General features: G+C 45.3%; 1 protein-coding gene across 4 annotated transcripts in view; it reads left to right on the top strand.

Moving 5' to 3' along the window:
• EGFR (epidermal growth factor receptor) overlaps nt 1-25,812 on the top strand; it is a 158,030-nt gene that overhangs the window by 108,045 nt on the left and 24,173 nt on the right. For all 4 annotated transcript variants that reach the window (XM_037385221.1, XM_037385223.1, XM_037385220.1 and 1 more), the window contains exons 2-15: nt 3,712-3,863; nt 5,506-5,692; nt 6,390-6,524; nt 8,277-8,345; nt 11,263-11,381; nt 12,843-12,984; nt 13,838-13,954; nt 14,506-14,632; nt 14,732-14,805; nt 16,052-16,142; nt 16,883-17,082; nt 18,038-18,170; nt 19,526-19,625; nt 21,558-21,715. In XM_037385221.1, coding sequence (XP_037241118.1) covers nt 3,712-3,863; nt 5,506-5,692; nt 6,390-6,524; nt 8,277-8,345; nt 11,263-11,381; nt 12,843-12,984; nt 13,838-13,954; nt 14,506-14,632; nt 14,732-14,805; nt 16,052-16,142; nt 16,883-17,082; nt 18,038-18,170; nt 19,526-19,625; nt 21,558-21,715 — 1,804 coding nt within the window. The remainder of the gene's footprint in view (nt 1-3,711; nt 3,864-5,505; nt 5,693-6,389; nt 6,525-8,276; nt 8,346-11,262; nt 11,382-12,842; nt 12,985-13,837; nt 13,955-14,505; nt 14,633-14,731; nt 14,806-16,051; nt 16,143-16,882; nt 17,083-18,037; nt 18,171-19,525; nt 19,626-21,557; nt 21,716-25,812) is intronic.

The following is a 25,812-nucleotide window of genomic DNA, read 5'->3' as shown; positions in this document are numbered from 1 at the left end:
GCAGACTTTTTGGGTAGCCTGCACATCGCTGGGGCTCTGGGGGTCCAGTGGGTCACCTGGGCTGGGGCAGGAGAGCCCCACGCTCCCAGTGGGCAGCCCTGCTGCTGCTGCAGATGGTGGTCTCCTGGGATGTCTTCTCTGTGTCAAAACTTTCCGGACTGGCTGTATTTTTATTATATCAACATCACAGATAAGAGCAAAGCTTTTGTCTTTTAGGGATCAGCCCATGCCTTAAAGTTCAGTTCTGGATCTCAGTTTTTCTACTGGTCAGGGACATCCTCACCCTGAATCTTTATCATGAAACTTCTCTTGTTTTTTTTTACTCTTCTATAAAGGTCAAATGTGCTGCAGCTATGTGTAAGTGTCCACAAGGGACATATGTTACACGGTGCATACTAACGCAGCCCCCAGCAGTCCCCTGCGAGTAGCCATACCCACCACCAACTCTTAAACCTGGATAGTTCTGACTAAACTGCACATTGAAACAGAAGTATATAATGAATGTATGTGGCATCAAAATCTGTCCTTTGGAGGGCAAAGAGGTCAAACTCAGTAGGGGTTACATCATAATATAATCCTTCCATGCAAGCATGCACGTCCCACTTAAAACTCTGGAGCAAGGTGAGCACCTCGTTGTGCTTTTGCCTCTGGCCAGAATGGCATTCACACTGTAGTATTATTTACAAATAATTATAGCATATATCTTTTCAGAACAGTTTTCATAAGCAATAGTATTATTCATCAGATGCAAGCAGGTCATTTTCTTCTCTTTCCACATGTTCTAGTTGGAAAATTATTCAGCACCTTTGCCTGAGTTCAATAATAATGCTGCAGGGGTTTAGCTTGTTTTGTTTGATTTGAGTTTTATTTGCTCAGCGTTTACTGCTTATGACCCAGGTTCTCATTTGGTAAATACTGCTGTGATGAAGTTCACTTTTTGGATGTACTTAGCACGCTCTGCAGCAAACAAGGATTTGGCCTTTTATCTCTTAGAGCAAACAAAAACTTGTGCATGTGGGGGGAAGCTCCTGTAGGGTGGTCTGACTGATGCTAGCCATGAAATCTTGACAGAAGCAACGCGTTTTCTTGTGCTTTCCAAATCGTAACTAACATCTCATCTACTGTTTACGGCATAGAAGATGTGATGAGCCTGAAGGAGGAGATAAGTGGGTTTGCGTGTGGCTTAAGACACCTTTGGTAGAAAGCCATCAAAGTGATCTCTACTTACACAACAGGGGAAGAAAGTAGGTCCTGGAGGACCAGCCTGAAGCTTCTTCAGAGCTCGTTTTGTCTGGGTTTCCATCTGCAGCTTCACAGGCTGGCAGGCTCCTGCCTCCTCACTGTCCTCGGAGCTGCTCCTGAGGCAGTGGCTCATGGGGCACCATGGTGAACCAAATCGGTAAGCTCTCCTGAGCTAAAAATACCCTCTGTCCATTTATTTATTTATTGTTCTGCATTATTTGTAGCTTGGATCAACTCTTTGGCATGGTTCACCGAGTGGCCCCGTAGGAGAGGGAGAGGGAGAAGCGCAAGAGTAACCATGCGCTCTGCCTGCTGCATCAGCCTTGATCTAGTAAGCAGTGAAAAAGTCTGTGTTTCTCAAGACAGCTGACCCAAGTTCAGAGCTCCAAAGCTTGCCTGATCCCAAGGGAAGCACACTGAAATGTGTGCAGTTTCTCCTAGGGCTTGTTTCGGTGAGCCAGACTGTTTTGTGGTACGATCTGACTGGTGCCAAGCCACGCAGGGTCAGCGGTGGGCATGAGCGGCCAGGAGGATGCTGCCAGGGAAGGCTCCTCCGTCCACCCTCCCTTTGGTTCACATGTAGCACAAACCCTGCAGCTTTTGCATAGGGGCTGTCTTGAGTACCAGGGCAGATCTTTGCTGTTAACTCTGGAGGTTCCACAAGAGCATCAGGCCATTTGTGGACCATGAAGACCAAAACAGGCTGACTTAGATGTCTTCATTTCTGTGAGCAGTCCAATCTGCACCTGCTCCTGCATTGTATTTGAGTGCATTTCAAAATCACCCTAGTTTAGAGATCAGATCTGAGATGCCTAAACTGAGCATCCGAGCTGAGATTTTGAACTGAGAATCTTTTATTACTGCCTTTCTCCTTGGTTGGAGGACAACATTGCTTAAAATTCAAGATGATCTCTTGTAGGACTCTGACTTTTCCAATCAGTTCAAAGCGTCTTCACTCCCATCCCCAACACCACCACATTTCCCCAGGCAGACAAGCATACAACAACATTTTTAACTTTCTGCCTTAAAAATGTGACCACTCCACAGAATAAGACCCCTCCTGTGATTTTGGCTGATAATTTGTGTTTCTCATACTTGAGGCAGAAGGTGGCAAATGCAGATTTTAAGCATGAACGCACTGGAACAGTTAAGTTTGCAACTGAACAGAAAATCCTGCTTAGAAATTTCTTGTCCATTACAGAAATTCAAGGCTAATGTAAAAAGAGTCATTTTCTGCACTTGAGGATCGTGTAGTAACAAGCGACTTGGATGTTGTAATCACAGCCCCTGTTAAACTGTCCCCGTTTACTAGCAGTTGACGCTGATCCCAAACACCGTAATGTTTATCTAGACGTATAATGAGAAATAATTGAGGAATGTGAGTGAATAGCCTCGCTTTAAACATAGACAAAGAGTATTTAATCTGTTATCGCTGTTGCTTCTTAATGGTGATGACTATACTGAGAAGTAACACATGTTCAGTGAATGGTTTTGATGATTGATGAGTGCCTCTTTATCACTGCTTATTATGTTATTTTTCCTACTAATAAAACATTGATTGTTCAGTTGTCTTATGTTATTAGCTCCAAAACTTATTTCCAGCTTTGTCAAGAGTCTTTATTGTTTACTCTACAGCATCCCAAACAGTGGTGTTCCAGTTTGTGTCTGGTGCTTCTAGGAATTAAGGCTCTACAAAAGTATTGTTTCATTTATTTTCTGCAAGTTAAAAGAATGCAATTCTTCCAGTGTGTCATGGAAAGCCATGAGGTCAGTCTGGGGTTGCATTGTAGTGACGAATAGCTCCCACTGAAGAGCAAAGATGGGCTGAAGCTTTCCACCTGGAAGGCGTTGCGAAGTTTTTTACCATGTTGCCTTCTGTATCACTCTCCTTTCCTCTGTATTAGCATAACTGGGAGATGTTTTAATTTTAGCTATGTAGGAATAGGCCAGGGACTGACTGGAGTAGTACAGAGTTTCTGGGGCTTGCGTGTGGTGTTTTTTTACTTTAAAGCAGTTTGCATTTTGCTCTTTCATTACAATTGAATATAGTGGTGATCACTTCTGTCAGTTCCTGTAGGTTGGATAAAACAGAGTAAGAGAATTCAGGTGGGGACTAAGTTTTCCATCATGCCATTATAAATATTTGTAGTCTCGGTGGTGCTCTGTGTGGCACCAGTTTCTTCCCCAGCAGCAAAGCATGCTTAGGTGGATTTGTGTGCCAGAGCTGAACATACCATGAAATTCTTCCATTTGTTCCAGTTCTTAATTCTGGTACACCTCTGTGCCTGGAAATCGTGGGACGCTCCCTACACTATTGCCATTACGGTCTGCAAGATAAAGTTCTAGTTTCTTATGAATCTGTGCTGATGCTTCACTTGGTGTGGTGCTTGTAAAGACAGGTGGGCAACAAGTCTTCACCCCATATTTATTCTTGCTTTCCTTCATGGAGCTTTCTTCTTTCCTCCACAGTTTGTCAAGGGACAAATAACAAGCTGACCCAACTGGGACATGTGGAAGACCATTTCACCAGCCTGCAGAGGATGTACAACAACTGCGAGGTGGTACTCAGCAACCTGGAGATTACATACGTGGAGCACAATCGTGACCTCTCTTTCCTGAAGGTTAGTGTTCTTGGCCAATGTGGCCTACCCTGCTAAAAGAATTATGCAGCATTTTTTTAAGGGCAAAGGATCAACTCCCTGTGAAAATTCTGTGGTGATCCAAAACCATAGCTAGCTAGTGTCAGAGAAATTGCAGATCATAGTCTCAGCATACCTGTAGGCTGCAGGATAGGCTCAACCCTACTGTACTAAATCAGGTACTTTGAGAAGTAGCTTTTCAATGTGCTGGCTGCCATGCAGATGGGTTTTTTCTTACTTATAAATGTTTTTACATCTTTACGGATTGCCTCGCTTCTCAGAGTGCAAGAGGCTTCGTGATGCTGCTGGGCAAAGCAGAGCGGCAACCCACGGATGGCAGGTTTCGAAGCATAGAGGCACTTGCCTTGTTTTGTACACGAGTGCATGAGTAACCATGGCAAGCTGCAAGGGGAACAGGCAGGGGATGGACGTTAAAACACAGCCACAGCATGGGGGGGAGCAGTGTCTGCCATGGGGACCTCCAGGTTCTCCACCAAGCAGAGACTGGGCAAGGGGTACAGCTCTGCTCCCCCACTGCCAGGTTGCCACCAGTGGCATTAGCATCACACCTTCGGGTTTTGGTGGGGTGGTTTGTTGTTGTTAAAAGATGTTTTAAATGCACTGCTTTTAGCATGCCTAGTTATCAGATTAGGAGGTTTTCAAAGAAAGAGGCAGTAAAGGAAGAAGGTTTTTTTGCCATTTGAAGTGTGTGTCTGGTATCAAGAGCTCTGGTATGGTAGCTGTGATTAAACAGGTCAGTCCTCTGGGCTGAGGGGAGTAATCTCTTTGAGCTTTTCTCAGGGAACAAAGAAAAGGAAAAAAAAAATTCATCATAGCAACAAGCAAAAACATCAGAAAAGAGGTGGTTCAGATATATGGGTTACAAACACAATGGTGTTGCCATTTTTCTTTCCCAAGCACAGCTTGACCATGGAGCTCAGAGTTCCCAGGAATGCAACAGGTCTCTTGAACCCTCACTGGTAGTCTGCACAGAACAGGGAAGTATCCTAAGTGGTAGCCTGAGGGTTTTTCATTTATGGTTATTTTTGTAGGAGATAGAAATGCACACATTTCACAGTACAGGAATTAACCTACATCCAGGGACAGTGCCTCACTTTTCTTTTTGTCCTGTAACTGTTATTTAAGAGGGAGAAGGTTACCTGATCTTCCCCTCTGCTGAGCATTGGAGGCTCTGCAAGGGAAGGGACAAAGAAGAGAGAGCATAAGAGCCTCAACCAAATGGTGTCTGTGCTGCCAGTGGTTGGAGGCTGGGCAAGTATTCAGGGGAAGCAGCGCACTTGCTTGCCCTATCGTACATGCTTGCCCTGTTCTCCTGCATCCCCAAGGCAGCCCCATTTGCCTTTGCTTGGGGATGGAACAGGGGTAAGCTGAACCTTTGGAATGACCCCCTGGCAGCTGCTCTAAGGCTCAGTTTGTACCTGACAATATTTCCCATATAGTCCCTTCTTCTTCTCGTATTTATTTACTTTTTAATGAGATTAAGTGGTTTATCATTCCTTAAAATTGAAAGATGATGGATTGGATGGGTGGGAGGAGGAAAGTGACTCTGTCAAGAGTAGAAGAGTGGTATGGATTAAGCACTTTGTTTCTTCTGTTCTCTCAGACGATACAGGAGGTTGCAGGCTATGTGCTCATCGCGCTTAACATGGTGGATGTCATTCCCTTAGAAAACCTCCAGATCATCCGAGGCAATGTGCTGTATGACAACTCTTACGCCCTGGCAGTTTTATCCAATTACCACATGAATAAAACCCAGGGACTCCGAGAACTGCCGATGAAACGGCTGTCAGGTGAGATGAGGGCAAGAGGTGGAGGAGGCACCTGTAAAACAAACTTCCACTGTTAGGTTATTGGTATCGAGATCTGACTGGAGATCTCCTCTCAGAGTTATATGCCATCAAGCCCATCTGAATGTAGTTTCCCAGTTTCCTAACTGCTTTCCTGCTAGCCAGCCTTCTTCAAAAGATGAAGAAAGTTCGTAATTTCCCATTGCAGAAAGATCCAGAAAATACAAAGCATCACCAGGGTGGTGGGATTTATTTGTGTCCTCCAAAATGGCAAAGAAGTATCCACTTGTTCCTTTGCATCATTTAATTCCAGCGCATGTGCATCGGTATTTTCTGTTAAATTCCAGTGGGAGCTGGTTGGTATGTGAATTAGGGTCTTACATGGTCTCTGGTATGCATACCAGCAGTGCCACCTCTGCTGAGTTCAGTGGCCTCTGGAGGTGGCACCAGGCAGAAAGCCACATGTGCTGGTCTCTTAGTGGCATCCAGCAGCAGCCGACCTTCCAGAACCCATCAGTCTGAGCCCGGTGTTAGCGGCACCATCAGGAGTGCTGGTGCTATGTGGATTGTCCTGTTCTGTCAGCATAGTGTAGTGTGCCCGAGGGTGAAGAAGTACATGTTTTATTTCCCCTTCTTGAGTTCAGAGATGGGAGACTTAGGCAGTTTGTTTCACTTACCATTTTTTTTCTTTCCATGGCAGAAATTCTCAATGGAGGTGTTAAAATCAGCAACAACCCCAAACTGTGCAACATGGACACCGTTCTCTGGAATGACATCATTGACACGAGCAAGAAGCCTCTCACGGTGCTTGAATTTGCAAGCAACCTGTCTTCTTGTGAGTACTAACTTACCAAAAATGCTGTGCACTCCCCCATTTCAGAGAAAACAAACATCCCATCTTCCGTGCGGTGGGTTTCAGGTCCGCCAAGCCCTGCACGCAGGGCCAGCAAGCCCTCTTCCAAGGGAAGTCCTTTCACTTCTTCACCGCTCCCCCAAGGTGTAATTTTTCAGGGTAGTTAGGTCCTTAACTCACAGCTTAGTGGAGTTCTTGGGAAACCTTCCCTGGATTTCAGACAGTACCCTACGTACGTGTTCTCCAAAGGCAGCGCAGGATAGCATGCACTCGTTTGCTTTCCAGCAATCTTCTGTTTACAATAGAAGTCTGGTCTGGAAAACCCACATGGAGTTACTGTGGGACTCGAAGCCTTGTTAGCGCTAAGGCTGAAGCTGAGTGCTGTAAAAGCTCTGCTGGTTTAGGCCGCACAGGTTATCCTTGCAAAATTAATGATAAACAAGCCGATAAGTCTGATGCTTTAGATCAGCAGGGAGATGAGCCTATATTCAAAAGTTTGTGTAGCATGTGCTTAGAGTGGGCTCAAGCTAATCCTTCAGCCTTATGAGTCCCTCATAAAATCCCCAGTCATTTCACGGAAAGGGAATGTTTATTTTCATTTCTGAGCATTTCATTTCTGGCGCTATAAATTGGCGGAGAAACATATTTTCTTTATCTTCTTCCCATTGCGTAATTGCCTGAGAGCTAATAGCCAACTTCTGTGTTGACATATTTTTTTGCAGAGCCCCAGTGTAATCAAGGAGTTGCAAACTATACAAGTCAGCATAGGAGTTTGGCTCTAAACACCACAGAAATGTTAACCTTTGACTTTTCAACTTCAAAAAAACAGAAAGTTCTTTGGTCTTGCCCCAAATCAATCAGCTCTTGGACAACTATTGGCGTTTGTTCAGCTATGTGATGGGCAGTGGGGGCAGGGAGAACCACGTGTTGGTGGCAGGAAGAATCACTCTAGTAGGAAATGCCTCTTAAAAGTAGTGAATTCCAGATTAATCCGCTTAGACAGCCTTTTATGGTTTTAATAATGAGCCCGTAATCTAAAATAAGTTGTTTCGCTGGGACTTTGCCTGTTGTTAAGAAAGAAAAAGAAAGAAAAGCGTAAGGAGGGAGGGATGGGAAGGAGCCCAGAGCCAAACCTCCAGGGTCAGGCAGGGTGTCTGCCCATTCTGCCGCCTCTCCAGTGACTGTCCATCTGCCATGTGGTCCTACACCCAGCAGTATTTTTGGCAAAGGGCGGGAGGAGGGCGCAAAGCAGACAAGTCAAATTACTTTGTGGTCGGAGTAGCTGGCGGTTGCCTGCGAATCCAGTTGGGTTTGTTTTCTTTTTCGAACAGTGTTGTTCAGAAACATTGATTTACATGTGGCCTGTAGCGAGCAGCTGGCACATGCCTGGCCGCAAGCCGGTGGTGACTTGCCATTGCATGCAAACCCCAGCAGAAGGTCCAGCTGGGCAGTAGCTGAGATTCCTGTTCCTGGGAAAAATACACCTCTTCCATAAGCTAGACTGGTTGGGTACTGTACTCACTTGCTCAAAGGTGTGGGAACCGCATGTAGGAAGCCAGAGGTGAACACACAATAAAGATTTAAGGTCCAGCTCTCAAAATTTCTGAGTGTTGGTATATAGGTGCTTCCTTTCTTGATTTATCGAGAAGGGAAGCTCGAGTCTTTGTTTTCTGTGACTCACGTGATGTTGTTCTCCACGCTTATAGAATATAATACTCCACTGTTGTGTTTTAGGTCCCAAATGCCATCCGAACTGCACAGAAGACCACTGCTGGGGCCCAGGCGAACAGAACTGCCAGACACGTAAGCCTGCAGATTAACTAAGAAGTATCTTGTGTGCTCCAACATACTAAATTTCTATCCGCTGAGAAAGTAACCCGCTAAGCGTGAATTAGTGACGTATTTCACACTTGCCCATCTCTGCATCCCGCTATGCTGGGGCTCCTTGAAGCGCACCATGGGTGGGCATGGCCCGCTGCCCACTCCGCAGAAGCGCAGACCAGGCTGTGCCTGCTGCCCCCGGGTGGCTCCATTCCTGGAGGGGAAACCTCGGGGTGGCTTGACTTGGGTCTGAGTTTCCCTGCAGATGTGCTCTTCCTCCAGAGGCAAAGGACCACAGCTGTCTCCCATGTTGAAAGTTTTCATCTGTCACCTCTAACTTTTTCCCATCTTCACTTACAAACATTTATTCGTGAAGTTATTTTACTGTTTAAGAAAGAATGCGGTAGCTGTGTGGTGAATTGTTTGCCTTCCTGCTGTTTCCCGCAGGCCAGTTAATGATACTTCAGATTGATTTCTACTATTAGAAGCAACAACATAACCTGATTTTTGCTGGCTTTAACTGCTCTCTTTGGAATCCCCATAGGTTTCTTTTGTAAATGCAAAAGGTGTCACCTTCATGTGGGTGATCACACCACATGCTGTACTCAGAGGACCTTGGGAAGGCTCTCAGAAAATGCATAACCATTTTCTAATTTGTCAGTGGAGGTATTTGGCATCATGAGGTTGTTCAGGTTGGCTGCCTGTGCCTTACTGTAAACTTGTGCAGGTAGGATGCTTGTCTAATATTGAGGGAGTGACAGAAACATGCTTGAGGTTTTGCAAGGCTTTATTTTTCCCAAAGTAAAGGCTAAGAAGACCATCCCAGTTTGTTTTGCTACTTTATTATTTCCTTTTTTCTGTAATAAGTAGGGAAATACACTGTTTCTGATTCTTTGTTTTGTGTAGGGTTCAGTGGAAAGATTGCTGGTCTAGACATAACACAAATGAAAACCAAGGATAGGATGTTGCTGTCCATTGCAAATAATCACCTACACCTAAGCTTCTTGCTTGCAAGTATCAGGCCAGAGCTGTACGCCTTCTAGAGCTTAAGGGAAAAGAACACAGAGCCTTTCTCTCTTCATTTAATATAAGCTTTAGAGTTTTTCATTCCACTCTGCAGTTTGGCTCTGGAGGTGGGCAGTGGCTGCTGCTCACAAAGCCCTGCCCAGGTCAGTCCTGCACTGGAGGCCACACAGCCGTCCCAGGGGCTGGCGAGACCCAAGTCTCAGCCCTGCAAGCTCCCAGCATTTGCAGACTCGTGCTGGCTTTGGGAGGGTAACTGGGAGCGTGCAAAGCAAAACTGCTTGCAGGCTCTGGCTCTCCTTTCCAGGCATTTGAGAATCTGGCCAACTGAAAACGTATCCCACGCTTCCATGTGTGGGAAGGTTTGGGGTGATGCATATCTTTCTCCTTCAACAAATGTGGGATATTTCGTACGAAATATAAATGCCTGCCGTGATCTATGTTTCCAGCAGGAAGCTCTAGTCAATAGCTATCAAAGTGACGAGCTGTTTTACTCCCCTGCTGACGCTTATAAAAAAAATCATATCGAAATGCTGTTCGTGTAGAACAATGCGCCTTTTATTCCCCCATTTCTAGTTGAATGGAGGAGTTGCTATCGGAGAAGCTAATGCATATTGTGGAAATAATCTGTTTCCTTGAAAATATACCATCTTGCTTACAGACTTACAAGGGAAATGAAATAATACAATTTGCATATAAAAGTGTGTAGTGGAAAAAGCTAGGAAATATTATTTTAAAATATCAGTTATATACCCTGTAGCAGGTTACACTTACCAATAACTTTCTGTTAATTAACAACCGTCTGTTTCAGACTTACAGGAGTTCCTGATGGTATTGTAGCTCATTTGTGCCAGCTGCAGAGCTGGTAACCGCTCAGGCTAGCACCGCGCTGGGATGCTCGGGGCGCTGCAGCACAGTGGGTTAGCCATCAGGTTTCTCTGACATCTAATGCCAGGGTCTGTGGATCAGTCTTTTTTTTTTTTTTTTTTTTTTTAGAGAACAAACAATCCCATTTTGCGTCTCTGGTACAAACACATGCTAGCCATTAATTTCTGGGTGTTGTGTTTTTTTTTTTTAAATTGTTCTGATTATAGTTTTCTCTGCTTTGATATTCAAATGGAGATGATTTCAGGATTCTCAACAAAATGTTGCAGGCGGTTTTTCTTCCCTGCAAAACGCTGAATTGGGGCCAGTTCTTCATCTGGGTTGCTGCACTGGTGCAAACCCAGTGGGAGCTGAGTAATGAAGATAAAATTTGGCCAAGGAATTGAAGCCTAAAGAAAAATAATACAATTCACGTATGAAATCAGTTTGCTGACTGGGCGTCCCCTCTCTCTGGAAATTTCAGAAATATTTTTAGCGCTCTGAAGGGATCCTAACACCACACCAACGACGTACGGTTTCCCGTTATAGTAGAGAGTCCTGGCAGTTCTCTTTTCATGTTGTTTTTTCCCAAAGCTAGCACCAATAATAGCAGATTTTCTCAGCAAAATGGAGCCAGATCCTGCTCTGTTGTCCAGCTGTAAGATGCAATGACTCCACAGAATTTTTCTTGATTTAGGCATTGATGCCACAGGGACCTGGATGCTATTTCTAAGCAGGCCATGGTTTGCTGGCTGGGACCGGAGTGCTTAGCACCTCGCAAGAGCCAAGATAATTATGGGCTGAACACAATCCCTTCTCATCACCACCCACACCAGCTCTCACCCCTCCAGAGCGCTGGCCTTATATAAGGACAGAACACGCATCCCAGGGGTAAAATCTAGAACAGATCCTGCATCAGACCTTTTTTTCCATATTTCTTGATCTCGTTGCAATAAATACAGTTCTAACATTCTTCATGCCTGATGTTTTTGTTTTTGCTTGTGTCTTCCAGTAACAAAAGTCATCTGTGCGCAGCAGTGCTCTGGCCGGTGCAGGGGAAAGGTGCCCAGTGACTGCTGCCACAACCAGTGTGCCGCGGGGTGCACGGGGCCTCGGGAGAGCGACTGCCTGGTAATGATGCTACACCACCATCATAACTGCTTAAATCCCTGGCACAGCAAGGCAGGCTTCCAGCTGCATGTCCTCTACCCTCCTTCCATCCGAGAAGGCCTCTGAGGGGTGCTGACCCGGAGGGTGCTCCAGGGCTTCCCTGTGCGGGTGGTCAGTGGGAGGGAAGAGGACATGAGCTTCACAGCATCCTTAGCAGGTTTCTACTGACCCTGCAGGTGGACCTTCCTAGTGCCTGCCAAAGCAGTGTTAGCGCCATCAAGAGCCCAGTGAGCTCAAAGTTGTTGCAGAGCAGCTGAGTGTTTGCTGTAGGGTGACTTCCCCACGCAGGCAGGTCCCCAGGTCCTCAGCTGCCTCCCTGGTGCAGCGGTTTTCCATGCCAGCACAGCTTGGCCTTGTGCTCCTTAGCGCTAGTCAGTAATAAACTTGGTTTGCTAAAGCAAGAACTTGTAAGGGGAAGAAGGGTTGTTGGATTTTTTTTTTTTTTTTTTTTTTTTTTTTTTTGCATTTTATTAACTTCAGACATGAAATCAAGGTTTCATTTTCTGGTTTTCACTTGCCACAAAAGCACTTTATTTGGGGGACCCTGGGGCAATGGAGGGAGAAGGAGAAAATGGAGGTTTTTTTAGGAAAAAAAACACGTCTCATTTCTCATTGCTTTTCTGCAAGAGTTTCAGGGCGTTGGTGGTGCACACTGTGGTTTTAACTCTTCCCCATGTTTGCACTGCAGTTCATTCTGAATTAGGTGACACCTGGGTAATCAGCACAGAAACCGTCTGGTCTCAGTTTTGTTGTTACCTCTGTTCCTGGTCCCCTTAATAAATTGCATGGCTATGATGCCGTTACTGGCTCACAGAGAAGACAGTTATTCTCTCATCTGGAAAGCCAGGGAAGAAAAAAGGGGAAAAGAGAGTGATTATTAATTTAAAGCAGAAATAGATTGGAAGAACTAACTTGTCCTTCATAAATGCCTGCTAAATTGTTCATTACCTGCAGCCAAATATAATGACTTCAGTTTAATATTTCGCCAGAAAAGTCAGTAATCGGCAGGAAAGGACTTGATTTGATTTTGGTTATTAAAAAAGCAGCCAAGAAAAGTACTGTTTGTCTGGATTTGGTTACTGCTTGTAGGGAAAATTCTTCTAAGGCATGCAGATTCACTTCTGTTCCCATGTGAATCCCAGCAGCTCTCCACCCGAGTGCCAAGTTTTCTTGTTCAGAACAAGAAAACCTCATGTTCTCTGGGGTTTTTTTCCTAAATATTTAATTCAATTGCCCAACCTGAAGCAACCTTTCACCTTCAAAGCATGAGGGACCATCCCATCCTGTAGCTGCCTGGGAGTTCCATTAGAGCTAAGCACGAAACATGATGAGCCCATCAGAGTGTTTTTAAGGAGCAAATGTAAAACTATTGTCACTTTTTAAGGAGAAGGTAGTTTAACAGGTGCTGTTGTTCAATGACAGGCATGCCGCAAGTTTCGGGACGATGCTACATGCAAGGATACATGTCCCCCATTGGTCCTGTATAATCCCACCACTTATCAGATGGATGTCAACCCTGATGGAAAATACAGCTTCGGAGCCACTTGTGTGAGGGAATGTCCACGTAAGTTCATTTCCACAGCCGCAGAGGAGGTGGGAGGTTGGAGAGGAGTGGGAAGGGACCTGCGTTATCCCTCTGCATTATGGCCAAGTGAAAGAGAACTTTCTTCTGCTCAGCTTCTGTGGGAACTGGGAATAGGTAACAAAAATGAGGGAATTAGCTGGTAAAGAAGACAGCCTTTTCAAACCGTCTGCATCCATCACCTTCCCTGATTTTTAACCACTGAATTGTGACTTCTGAAGATTTTTCTCTTGATGGGGAGAAAAACACCTCATGAGAATCTTTAGGACAATGACCGTATTGAATCAGTCCCGTGGATTATCAAAGCAGTATCAACTGGTAGTAATTGGTTCTTAATTAGGACTGGTAGAAAGTCATTGGTTTAAACGCCTCCCTCTCAAGGCCTATGTTCATTGTTTCCTCAACAGATACTGGTTTTTCTTTCACACTGTTCTATATCCATGTTTTTTTAACCCTTCAAGACTTAAATGTGCAAGAAGGTTTGGTGTACAGAACTGGTACCCCTTTCTGGGGATGACCATTGCCCTGGCCAGCCCTTGGCCTGGAAGAGTGCACAGAGGTGAAGTGCTGTGTATTGATCCTGATCATGGCACTGGTGCACAGCCTGGCCTTGTTGGTTTATCCTTGTGTGACCGTTCCCCTCTCTGTAAAATGGTGAGCACTGTATGTCCATCTGCCTTCAGAGGGTGTTTGTGAGAATTCATAATTGATGCCTGTGCTTTGTTAAGTATGCCAAAAGTTCAAACCCCCTTTTTCTTCCCAGTGCTGAAGTGCCTGTGCAGCCCCCAACACATCCCTCGTATTTCAGTGACCTTTGTATCCTCATTTTTTCCAGACAACTACGTGGTGACTGACCACGGCTCATGTGTTCGCTCGTGCAATACCGATACCTATGAAGTGGAAGAAAACGGTGTTCGGAAGTGTAAAAAGTGTGATGGGCTATGCAGCAAAGGTATAAAAACATGGAATAAACCAGTAGGGCTTTGAGATGTAGAAAAAGTATATGGAGTTCTTATCTCAATTAAGTGCAAATTCAATATAAATATCCAGTGATAGTTTGGAGATCTGACAAGTGGTTTGATCAGGAAATGTGGCTGTGGAGCATGCTCTCCAACTGGGATACACCACAAGTACAGCAGATAAACCATGCATTGTGTGCATGTGTATCTTGCACGTCAGCCTTCTCCTTCACCTGTCCTTCCCAGTATCTCATCAAGGGGAGTAAAATGAAAGCAGAACAAAGAGAGAGATGGGCACGTGCCACAGCCTGTGTGCAGAGATGCTCGGACCAGAGCTGCGCAGCTGGGCAAGTAGGAAGCCATTGTCCTGTGGTGCTTTCTGAAAAGCAAAAGTAGGCAACAGATCTGTGAAATTCATCTTGCAGTGGTAGGTTTGACCATAGGGGAGTGCTTTCTGGACTAACGGCATCTCCATGTTTATTCCCTCCCATGTGACTGGGCTTCACTCTTCTCCCCCCTGACTTTTGTATTTCTCTCTTAACAGTGTGCAATGGCATTGGAATAGGTGAACTCAAAGGGATCCTCTCCATAAATGCCACAAACATAGACTCCTTCAAAAACTGTACCAAGATCAATGGGGACGTCAGCATTCTCCCAGTTGCATTTCTAGGGTGAGTTGCCTGCTGGTCATTCAGCACTGGAGGAGAAGGGCTAGGGAGAAAATCAGGCTGAGCCATTCTTTTCCCAATTCCTCATTCTGTTTGTTTCAGGGACGCCTTCACAAAGACCCTGCCGTTGGACCCCAAGAAGTTGGATGTCTTCAAAACAGTTAAAGAAATATCAGGTTAGCAATGAGTTTTAAGTTGCAATGTCCTCTGACTGGTACTGCCAAAAACACAAAGGGAGTGGAGGGAAATTTTTTAAGCACATGGAGAGAAATCCAAGCAAATTGTTTCTGCCCCTGAGCTACTAGGGGTCACCCTTCACGAAGGTGGTCAGCAACACCTCACCAGCATTACACCCGTGTGACCCACGCTGGTCACCTATCCAAGGTGTGTGGTTTGGCCAGACCATCCCTTCTGCTGAACTGTCAGCCCTAGCAAAGAGTAAAAGCAGAGGAGATCCTCAGCCACCCAAGAAGTTTGTGGTGATGCAGAGGCGTGTCACTCCAGCTAAAAAAAGCCAAGTTTGTTTCTATTTGTGGAAAACCTTTCAGCAGCTCCTTAGGGAAGCGTGCTCAGTGGCTTGCATCATCCTTGTGGAGACACCCTCTCCAGCCTGAAGAGCTCTTCCTTGGGGTGAATATGTCTCCACAAGCACAAAGTAGCCAGCGGAGCCCTCAGCCGCCGTCTTGCACCAAGTATCAATTAAAAGTAATTTTGTTCAGCCCATTATAAAATGAGCGTAACATCAGAGCTGGCTCCACAGACATGACTCCAGTTCCCCTTTCCTTGCTCTCTTTCACCTGTCTAGTTCCCTTCATGGTAGCAACAACTAACCCCAGAGCTTCATAGACCTGCCTGCGATTCCCCGAATTCTCCCCCTCCTCCTGGGCACCTTGGCTGAGCAGGGAAATCTGCTTGCCTTAGCAAATCTGCTCTGAGCAGCTGTCTGTTCTGCTCTGTTTCTGCTTTCTCTTCAGTTTTCCCATTCCCCAATTTTCCCATTCCCCAAGGGCAGCTCAGGAATGGGATGGCATGATGCCTTTCTCCCATAGCACTGGTGCCCGCCACCTCTCAGCCAGGGTATCTGCTAGCCAGAGCCGTCGTCACTGGCAGCGCGGTGTGGCAGGATGGGTGGCTCACCAGCATGCTTGTCTTTTACGCTCCTTAGCCCTGGTGGTGGGCCGAGTAGTAAACTGTTTATAAAACAGGGTTTAAAAATATCTTCCTGCTCCCTGAAATGTCATGTTTCACTTTAAGATTCTCAGATAACCATAGGGAAAGCACAAACACCTTCTCCCAGCACCAGAGGAGCTCAAGGAGGAGGTTCTGCTGCCAATACTGACCACGTTTTATTATTATTGTTATTTTTATTGTTATCGTCATCATCATTACTACTATTATTATTAAATCTTTTTTTCATTTCAGGATTTTTGTTGATTCAAGCCTGGCCCGATAATGCTACTGATCTCTATGCTTTTGAAAATCTGGAGATTATACGAGGCAGAACCAAGCAACAGTAAGTAAATCATCTTGCCAGAGCGACTGTAGAAGAAACTGTGTTTAGAGCTGCACTTGTTCGAGCACCCCAAGGTAACAGGGGGTGTGAGACTCGGGTGTCCCAAAACTGATGCAAAAGGGGAAAAACCCTGCGAGGAGCAGAGCACCATCTTGGTAGCAGTAGATACTGTGCTGGGGAGGTAAGACCCTCAGCTCTGTGCTGTGTGTGGAAGGCTGCCAGGAGCCTGCTCTGGGGACCAGCAGCCTGGAAGAGCCAGCAGGACGGAGGGCACTCTTTGCAGTCTGGGGCAATGTAATCAGAAGCACTTTGGGATTTCAGGTAGCTGGGCAGTCAGGGATGGAGACCATGGCTGCTAGGTGGTACAGACACTAGCAGTCCAGCCAACACCCTCCTGGGCTTACCCTGAGAGGAAGGATGGCTTGGTGGACCAGCACAAAGTAATAGCTGCTCTACCTACAACCATTCTTGCACACCATTTACTTGACAGAGTGCACATGCCCTGCCAGTTTTAGCTTAAAAAGCCCATGCAAAACCAGGTACGAGTGTTGCTGTAGTTTTACAGTAGGTATGCCATGTACCAGGTGTTCAGTTTAGAGGGCTGAGCAGCATCTTGCTTGAACAAACTTCAATTCACAGCAACACACATTTGAAAACCAAAAGAAAAATGTGCTGAGTAAAACCCTGCTTACTAATTCTCGTTCTTCTGTGTGTTTTCTTTTTGTCCATCTCCTTTTTAGTGGCCAGTATTCCCTTGCTGTTGTTAACTTGAAAATACAGTCCTTAGGGCTGCGCTCACTCAAGGAAATAAGCGATGGAGATGTCGCCATTATGAAGAACAAGAACCTCTGCTACGCTGACACCATGGACTGGCGCAGCCTGTTTGCAACTCCGAGCCAGAAAACAAAGATTATACAGAACAGAAATAAAAATGAGTGTGGTAAGTCAGGGCTGCCTTCCTGCTTCCCATGGAAGCTATTGCTGAAATGCAAGAGTAATTTGTCAGTGATACTGCTTTAATGAAGATGGTGAGGGAAAAGTGGGATATTTTCTTACTGAGGTGTGGACTTCATGGTCTCCAGCAGATAGGAAGGAGCTGCTTCACCACTGTGGGGATAATGAAGCCACACAGGTTGAAGGACACAGAAGCTAGCTCCAAATACTGGGCTTTTTGACAAGGTCAAAGTTGTTGTTCAACCATGCTGCTGTTGACTGCAGTGGTCCTGCACCAAAATCTAGTTACTTCTTGTTGCAGAATATGGATTTCTTGTGTTTTGGAAATTGGTCATAGAACCACAGAACGGTTTGGGTTGGAAGGGACCTTCAAAGACCATCTAGTCCAGCCCGCTGCCACGGGCAGGAACACCAGCCACCAGCCCAGGCTGCTCCCAGCCCAGTCCAGCCTGGCCTTGAGCACTGCCAGGGATGGGGCATCCACTGGGCAGCCTGTGCCTGTGCCATCGTAACTATTTCTTCCTCATATCCAATCTAAATCTACCTTCTTTCAGTTCAGAACTGTTGTCCCTTGTCACTGCAGGCCTTGGCAAAAAGTCGTTATAAGCCCCTTTAAGTGTTAAAAGGCCCCAGTAAGGTTTCCCCAGGGCACTGTCTTCTCCAGACTGAACCACCCCAACTCTCAGCCTGGTACTGGTTTATCTTTATTACACAGCTGTTAAACTGTCACAGGGAGCTCGTTCTTATTTTGAAAGGCCAGAAGTCACTCTTAATTTCAGGCTTTGGGAATGAAGAGAAGCATGATTATTCTTCTTCCATGCTGCCAGGACCATTCACATCTGCTGGGGAAAGCGGCTGAGCAGGACGGAGTCATGGGCAGTGCTGCATTTGCCCTCTCTCCTGCCTTGACGTTCATGGCTTTTCTTGTCTTTCCCTCCCAGCTGCTGCCAGGCACGTTTGTGACCCCCTGTGCTCAGACGTGGGCTGCTGGGGCCCAGGACCCTTCCACTGCTTCTCCTGCAGGTTTTTCGATCGCCAGAAGGAGTGTGTGAAACAGTGCAACATCCTGCAAGGGTAAGGCATCCGAGGGGTGCTTGAGGTTTTGGCGACAATTCGGGAGTGGGGGTGGTTGGTTTTGAAAACCTGTTGCAACTAGAAAGCAAGCAAAAACCAGGCCCTGCGGTTGCGTGGGATTTCACCAGCTTTGCAGAGGTGTGAGCATGGTGCCTGGCTGAGGTACCTCCCCTTCCCCATCAGCATTGCTTAGGTGTTTGCTCTTGCCGCAGTGGCTACCAAGAAGACATGCCCCTAAGCCTGCAAGGAGAGTATCTGGAGGCCCAAGGAGGCTAAGCCTTATGCTTCCTTCCCGTGAGAAATAAAGGAGCTTAAAGCCCCAGTGAAAATCCCAGTTGTCTGTCATGTCAAGCGCATCGGTCGAGAGCTAGAGCCGTTTGCAGTTCCTGGGAGCTCAGTGGCCCCGTAGCCCTGGCTCCAGTAGGCTTGCCCTTGCAATTTGCAAAGTTGCAGTCAAGGGAGAATGAACTTTCATCTGAAAAGCACTGAGAGCAGCAATTCCAGGCAAAATTATTGCTTCAGCCTTGCTCAGGCTGAAGGGAGCGTATCATTGTTTGTCAGGACTGCGGCTAGGTTTTTCAGGGGGGGAAGGCACATCTAGCACTGAAAATTACAGGGATATTTTAATAAATCTTTCAAAGTTTGACTTTTAAAAATCATGAGTGTTAAGCAAGTACTTGACAGGGTGCTGATGCCCCTGATGTTTGTATTTCTCTAGCAGCTTGCAGTTTAGCAGCTGTCTTTTTTTTTTTTGTAAGTTGGTTCCCTCCAGCAGCTATTAAGACCTGAAGGGCAGATCTGGGCATTTTTTGTGTCAAATGATGGGTAGATTTAGTTTAATTAATAACACCATTACTTGAAGTGGAACAGCTTTATTGCTATTGAAACCATCTGTTCCCAGCTTTCATATTTTAATGATTCATTGTGTGTTGTAGGGAGGGCATGAATTTAATTATCAGTGCATTGCTTTTTAACTTTGCTAATTATTATTTCGAGCCTTGGAATCACTTAAACTGTTTTTGCTGATCTCTTTGCATCACTACCATTTAAAAGCCTTTGGAAATCGTCGTGAATATTCTGTGTCATTACCTTAAAAGGGAAAGTAAACTAATTTGTAGTATGCAATCTGGAGCACCATGTGTTTCACCGTCAACAAAAATTCCCTTACTCTTACCTCCCCCTGGTCGCGCTGGGCCAGCGCTGCTGGTGTAGCCAGGAGGGTCCTCCTGTACCTCCTCCTGTCTCAGCACCATCATCCCAATCCATTTAAACTGGAGAAGTCAGGAAGAGGAAATCTATCACTCACTAATCAGCCTGGGTTTTTTAATTATTTCTCTTGTTTGTTTGTTTTTCAGGGAGCCGAGGGAGTTTGAGAGGGAGTCCAAGTGCCTGCCCTGCCACCCCGAGTGCCTGGTGCAGAACTCCACCGCATACAACGCAACCTGCACTGGGCCTGTAAGAGCAGTCACCTTAGCAAACCCGTGCCTCAGGCCGAGTATCAATGTGTATTTCCCCTGTTGAGATAATCCTGAGGTCTCTTCACCCTTCTCCAAGAGTGGAGATGGGGGGGTTAGGAGTCAAGCCTTTGCGAGGCAGGGAAGCAGACAGGAGAGGGAGCCTCAGGGTGTTATTTTTCTTTTGTGTCACCCATTATATATGTAATCCACAGTCACAGGCGTCGTAGGGCCTTTCTTTTCTGTGTCTTTTTACAAGGGGGGTAAAATGGCTTACATGTGTGACGGTACAGTAATCTGGCAAACATCTCAGGAACATGTAGCTAGTGAACTGCCAAGTTGGCCTGAACAGATTAAATTTCCTTATTCAGAGGAGAAAAAGTGTTTAAATAGTGGATTAAAACAGTAGCTTTTTGCCTTTTTCAAAAGCCATGATAAAATCATGATCAAAACCAAATGCTTATCGAAAAACATGCAGGAAGCATGTTAAGTTTTAAGTTTTTACTTAAAGTCGTGTTCCTTCCTCTAACTAGGTTACAGTAATTACCTATGTTAAAGTCATTGCAGGTGTAAATTATGTTCAAAGAAAGGCAATTGAAATGAATCAGTTGGATTTTCAAACTTGTTTAAATATTCCAAATTCATACAAAAGCTTCTTCTACAAAACTCAATACAATGTAATCTTGCGAATCATCCAGAGTCTTCTTCAATTTTCGTCTTTAATTTTGAGAAAACCCTTTTGTGTTATGAAACATCCAGTTTGACAATGGTGTGAAACAATTTCCTTTTAATCAGATCAAAATCATATCTTAATTGTAAAACTCTAATTCTCTCTCTCTTTGCTCTCTTTTTTTTTTTTTTTTTTTTTTTTTGTAATTTAAATCAAATCCCCTACTTCTGTCAGAGATCCTCCTCTCTTTAAACACCTCTTCCCATCCTCTGCAGGCACTGAGTGCTCCATCCTTCCACATCATCAGTCTGAAAAGTCACTGCTCAGTAATGTGAAGCATTTCCATCCTCCCTTCTAGCTTAGACCACCATGGCCTCAGGGGTGTTACAAACATTTGTAAGCTCCTTCAGGTGGTGACCACCCCCTCATTCCATATTTGCCCAGCATCTAGTCATCAGTCTATTATAGCGGCCCTTAGACATTACAGTAATTAAAATAATCTTCCTGTAGCACGTCTTACTTTATTCCCACTGAAACCAGTGGTGTGGATGTGGTCTGGTTTTTCTCCATAGTAGAATTTGACCCAGAATTGCTGGTTCCCCTGCTTTAAAATATTTAGGGCATTCCTGGTGCTGTTATAGCTTGAATAAAAACAGTTCTGCCAACAACAGCCAAAGGCAACACCTTTAAACACAAATTAAGTAGTTTTCAAAGTTAAAAAAAACCAAAAAAACCCACACCCAACCAACCAAACAAAACCATGGACTCCTTGGGTTGTGTTGCCTCCATTATCCCCTGCTTTTCCCTAACAGGAAAGAACCCATGCTGAGAAACCAGGGAAATAATGATTTGGGGCCAGTACTTCAGGGAGGTGTCAGCAGGTCCAAGTCCAGCGTTTTATGTCGTGTGATGGCAGATTGAAGCAGGCAGGCCCTCCACCGCTCAGCTGACCCCTTATCAAGGTGTCATTAAATGATCCTGTTTTACATGCAAAATGCAAGCTTCCCAACCAGAAAAGGCAGTGGGAAAAAAAGCGGCAACACTGAAACACAAGAAGATATTAGCTTTAAACATCAGGTGCTACATTTTGTACGGTCCATCCTACAGGAGCAAATACTTGCAAGAATATCAGGTGGTAGCAAGGTCATAAAACCAGACGATGCTGAAGGCTTCCAGCAGTGGAAGGCATTAGGTTTATCTTCTGAATTTCCTCCTGAACAGGCTGATGTGATGGCATTATAAACAAGCTGTTTCTCTTCGCAGGGCCCTGACAATTGCATGAAATGTGCCCATTTTATAGACGGCCCCCACTGCGTGAAATCCTGCCCAGCAGGGGTTCTGGGTGAGAATGACACCCTTGTCTGGAAATATGCGGATGGGAATGCGGTTTGCCAGCTCTGCCATCCCAACTGCACCCGGGGGTGAGTAAAACCTCGGGCTGAATGGAGCTGGGGGGGGTGGGGGGGTGGGGAGAAAGAGGGGAACAGCTTGTCTCGACATCTTTCTCTTCCTGACGGTCCCATTTCAAACCACCAAGAAGAAGACATAGCAGGGAATGACAGAGGTCAGGAGTACACAGGTAAGGTAAGCAGAGTGTGGCAGACTTTGGAAATAAAAGTAAGGAAAATGTCTTCAGGGTTTTGAAACAGGTTGGGTTGTTGATTTAACCAGGAAGTTTCCTGGAATTGTACAGAACTTGCCCACCAGCACTGCACTCTTTCCCCCCCCGCCCCCCCTCATCCTGGCTTGGTGCTGGGTCCTCTGGTTTTGGGAGGAACATCAGTGACATCTGGTGGATGCTGGGCTCCCGGGGCCCATTTTTCTCTGCACCTTCCATTTTTCAGGAGGGAAATCCTAGTGGGGTACCACAGTGCTTTTCTTTTTTTCCTTCTTTCCATATGCTGGCACTTGGTCTGAGTTTAAAGCCTTGCTTGCCTCCTGCATGTGGCTTTATTGATGGGAAGCTTGCTCAGTAAACCCAGTCTGTATGAACCACTTTTGTCCTCATTTGGAGGGATGCTTAAACTGTCACCTGTATGAGCTGTGAATTGAACTGTGTTTAACCTACATGAAAATAAGAAACAACTGTCTCCTCTCCTGGTTTCCGACCTGCAAAGGACACGGAATGCGCAGTAAAAGGTTTCAGGGTTTAAGATGTGGTTGTGGGACTGTGATGCTTGCCACATCCCGTTACAGATGACGAGAAACACAACACATTACATAATGATGAGAGAAAAAAACCCCAACAAACAAAACAGCCCATGTTTGGCATCTTTTCCTTCACAGGCCCCTGCCCTGTACCCTGCAGGTCTGTCTGATCCAAAATCCTTCTGTAATATGCCTGTCATACATGTTGCAAAAGAGAATTATAGTGTATTCAGACCAACCCATCATCCCGTTGTGTGTTAGCTAATTCAGCTGCCAGGTCATGAAAAAGCGAGTGTCCAGGCCCCCACCTTAATGGAGAAAAGGAGATGAAGCAAGTAAAAGCCCTTCCTAGTGCTGGCAGCGAGTTCAGTGCTCTGGTTTTCAGCCGGCAGCCGTAAGAGCCATGGGGGTTCACCGTGGTTAACGGTGATGCCCCTGTGTTTTTTTGCAGTCGCAGGCAAGGCTTATCAGGGCTTCCCATCACATCCTGAGAACAAATGATCACAGTTGAAAAGGGATCTTCATAACCATGCTCTTTATTAATGACCTCCTTAGTCCCTACTCATATGAACTGGCCACAGTGAACCAATATCCTTCTTCTGACCGGCCACATGGGGACATGGCTGATGGCCGGAGCAGCGGAGTGGGTAACCACACCTGAGCAAGGCTTTCCTCGGTAGCGGGATCAAACACTAGACTCGAATGCAAATTTGGACAGCGTAATCTGCCAGGTGTGTGGATGTAATGATGAGCCACACAGTGGCTCTTTGTGCACGAGCAAGTCCTCAGAGCAGACTTCATCAGAAAAGCCAGTTCCTGCCTGGCTTTAGCAGTGGACGGGTGTACCAGTGGAGTCTGGCGGGTGATGGGTGTAGGGTAAGGAGGTGTTTTTTAAAATCAGGGGTAGCCAACATGTGGTTCCATGTATTTGGCCTTGTGGTATTAAGGCAGAATGTAAAAAGTAGTATCCATTTCTACTCCTATATGAAAGACCCAGGCTAAATTTGCCAGTTATATTGTGGGCATATTCAATGGCCCTGTTTGAGTTGCTGCCCAAATGTGGCAGAAGAAATAGGCTGTATCCTTGAAGGGCTCAAAAGAGCCAGGAGAAGGTGGTGTTACTATTTTTGCTTTACAGATGGGACATCTGAGGCCAACGGCATTGATGGGTAGGGAGCCAGTGTCAGAGGCATAATCTGGGAACACGCAGTCTGGCATGGCATTGTCCTCATGAAGGCAATCGATCAGTAATGCCGCTTACTTCTCTTCACGCCTTTCCCTTGTTGTGCTGCAGGAAATTATATCTGTTCAGCAGTGGGTGGAAAATAGCTGGCTCGCAAAGTTTTTGCATCCTTAGAAACCAGTCTCAGCAATTGCTGTGTGACAAGAAACAGCAACTTTCTTTCTGTCCCTGTCCAATTTCACAACTAGAGCCCACAAAATTTTAGCAGCATGATTAAACATGCTGACTTCTGTAGTTATGCAAGTAAGGGTTTGCAGGATCTGGCTCCATTTTCTTTATTTGAAGAAGCTGCAGGTAAAGTTGGCTTCTCCTCCTAGCTGAGCTTTGTCACGAGCTGTGGTACTTAATATTTTAAGTGTGCTTACTTGTAGCACATCACTTCTTTTCTATTGCCGTGATGAATCCCATCTAGTCTCATTTTATTTGCTGCTTTCATTAGAAAACAGAATGGAGGAAGCTTTCTCCTGCTCGGCCTGAAAGGCCCATTCTTTCCCATTTCTCCTGTAAACCCTTGGGGATTTCATACGTGACCTTTCTTTTACTCTCCCTCTAGTACAGCTGGGAAAATATGCTCCGATTCAGAGAGCAACATCTCAAAAGCCCTGGAATTACCCATTTATATCCCTAGCAACTAATGACACACGCCATCTTAATTAATCTGCTTGGCGTTGAAGGCTTTGGTTTGTCCCAGAGTACATCTGCTGTGGTGGAAGAACAAGGAGAGAAACCACCACTGCAGTTAACAGCACTGGCCAACGCGTCCTGCCTCCGCAGTCGCTACCAACGCTACGTATCTCACCAGTCTTCACGTTAAATGCCAGGGTATTTGGGGGCAGGGGTGTGAGAAAGCAGCCAGGCATCCAAGAGAGAAGGCTACAGCAGCACAGCACAACTGTGAGGCCTTTGTCACCCTCTGAAAGTTAATGAGGAAGAAAGGGCAGAGGAAAGTTCTTGTAAGGCTTTAAAAAGCCCAATGGTTTTCCATTTCTTTTATGACTGTGAAGTAACTTTGGCTGTTACAGCACGAGTCCCTTCTGAAAGGCCATAAATCATAGCCACCTGGCTGTATTACATCAAATTAGGAACTACAGGTCGAGGAGAAAGTTGTTAAAATCTTGATGGATTTGGGAAATAAAAAAGTCTGCACTGGGATGAGTAATATTTACGCAGACAGGTGAAATGCTGAGTTCAGGATGCAATAGTTTTCGGGGGCTGTGCACAGATCTAATTTTCAAAAGAGTAGAGAAATATTTCAGAGACTGCAACCACTGCTAGATTCCTGATATATCTACAAGATCTTGAGGCAGTTCATAACACAGGGTCACATTTCTCTTTTTGGTTTCTGTAAGCAGAAGAAAAGTTATTTCGGAATGGAAAAAGTGATTGTTTAGATTCCATAAAACCTGGGTTACTTATGTTGGGTGTCATCATAAAATTCCACATTAAGAAAGATGGTTATATTTAGTCCTGGATGGATGTTTTTCATAGACTTCGTTTCTTCTTTGACTAGTGAAATGAATCAGAAAATCACATGGGATCTGAAAAGTGCAGGCTTTTTCTTTCCAAACGCCTTCTTACTTTATTCCAAAACACCTTTATACTTTATCCCACCAGACTCGATATTGATACATTTATGTGGGAAATAATTTTTTAAAAAAGAAGGAGACAGATTAAAATCTACACTTCTACTTTCTGGTGTAGGAAAATAACTGCTCAGTTGTTCCTCAGACTAGATACTATGCCCTCAGGTAATTATATATATATATTATTTTTTTTTTTTGCTGTTAGGAAGTGCATGGAGGATTTGCCATCATAAAGTAGTATGGCAAACCAGAATTTTTAGGAAGAGATACTTTGAAGAACCAAAGTCACATTCTGAAGTAAAGTGCAGTCGTTTAATTTTACATCCTTATCAGGAGAAGCTGCATGTGCTTTGTTGCATTAGCATATAGAAATTTGTATCCACGTGGTAGAGGATGTTGGGATGAGGTCTTGGGTCCTAGATCAGTTATCTGTTGGGCACCCAAAGAGAGAAACCGTGTGCAAAGTGAGATACATTTCCTGCGACCGTAAGTGAGCTGGTGGTTCTGCTCTGCACGTGCAGCCTCTCTGCACATAGTTACACAA

This window comes from Falco rusticolus, chromosome 4 (assembly GCF_015220075.1).
Source record: "Falco rusticolus isolate bFalRus1 chromosome 4, bFalRus1.pri, whole genome shotgun sequence".
In the NCBI taxonomy this organism is placed as follows: domain Eukaryota; kingdom Metazoa; phylum Chordata; class Aves; order Falconiformes; family Falconidae; genus Falco; species Falco rusticolus.
Note: the sequence above shows the minus strand (reverse complement) of the source record. Positions and strands in the feature narration are given on the sequence as shown.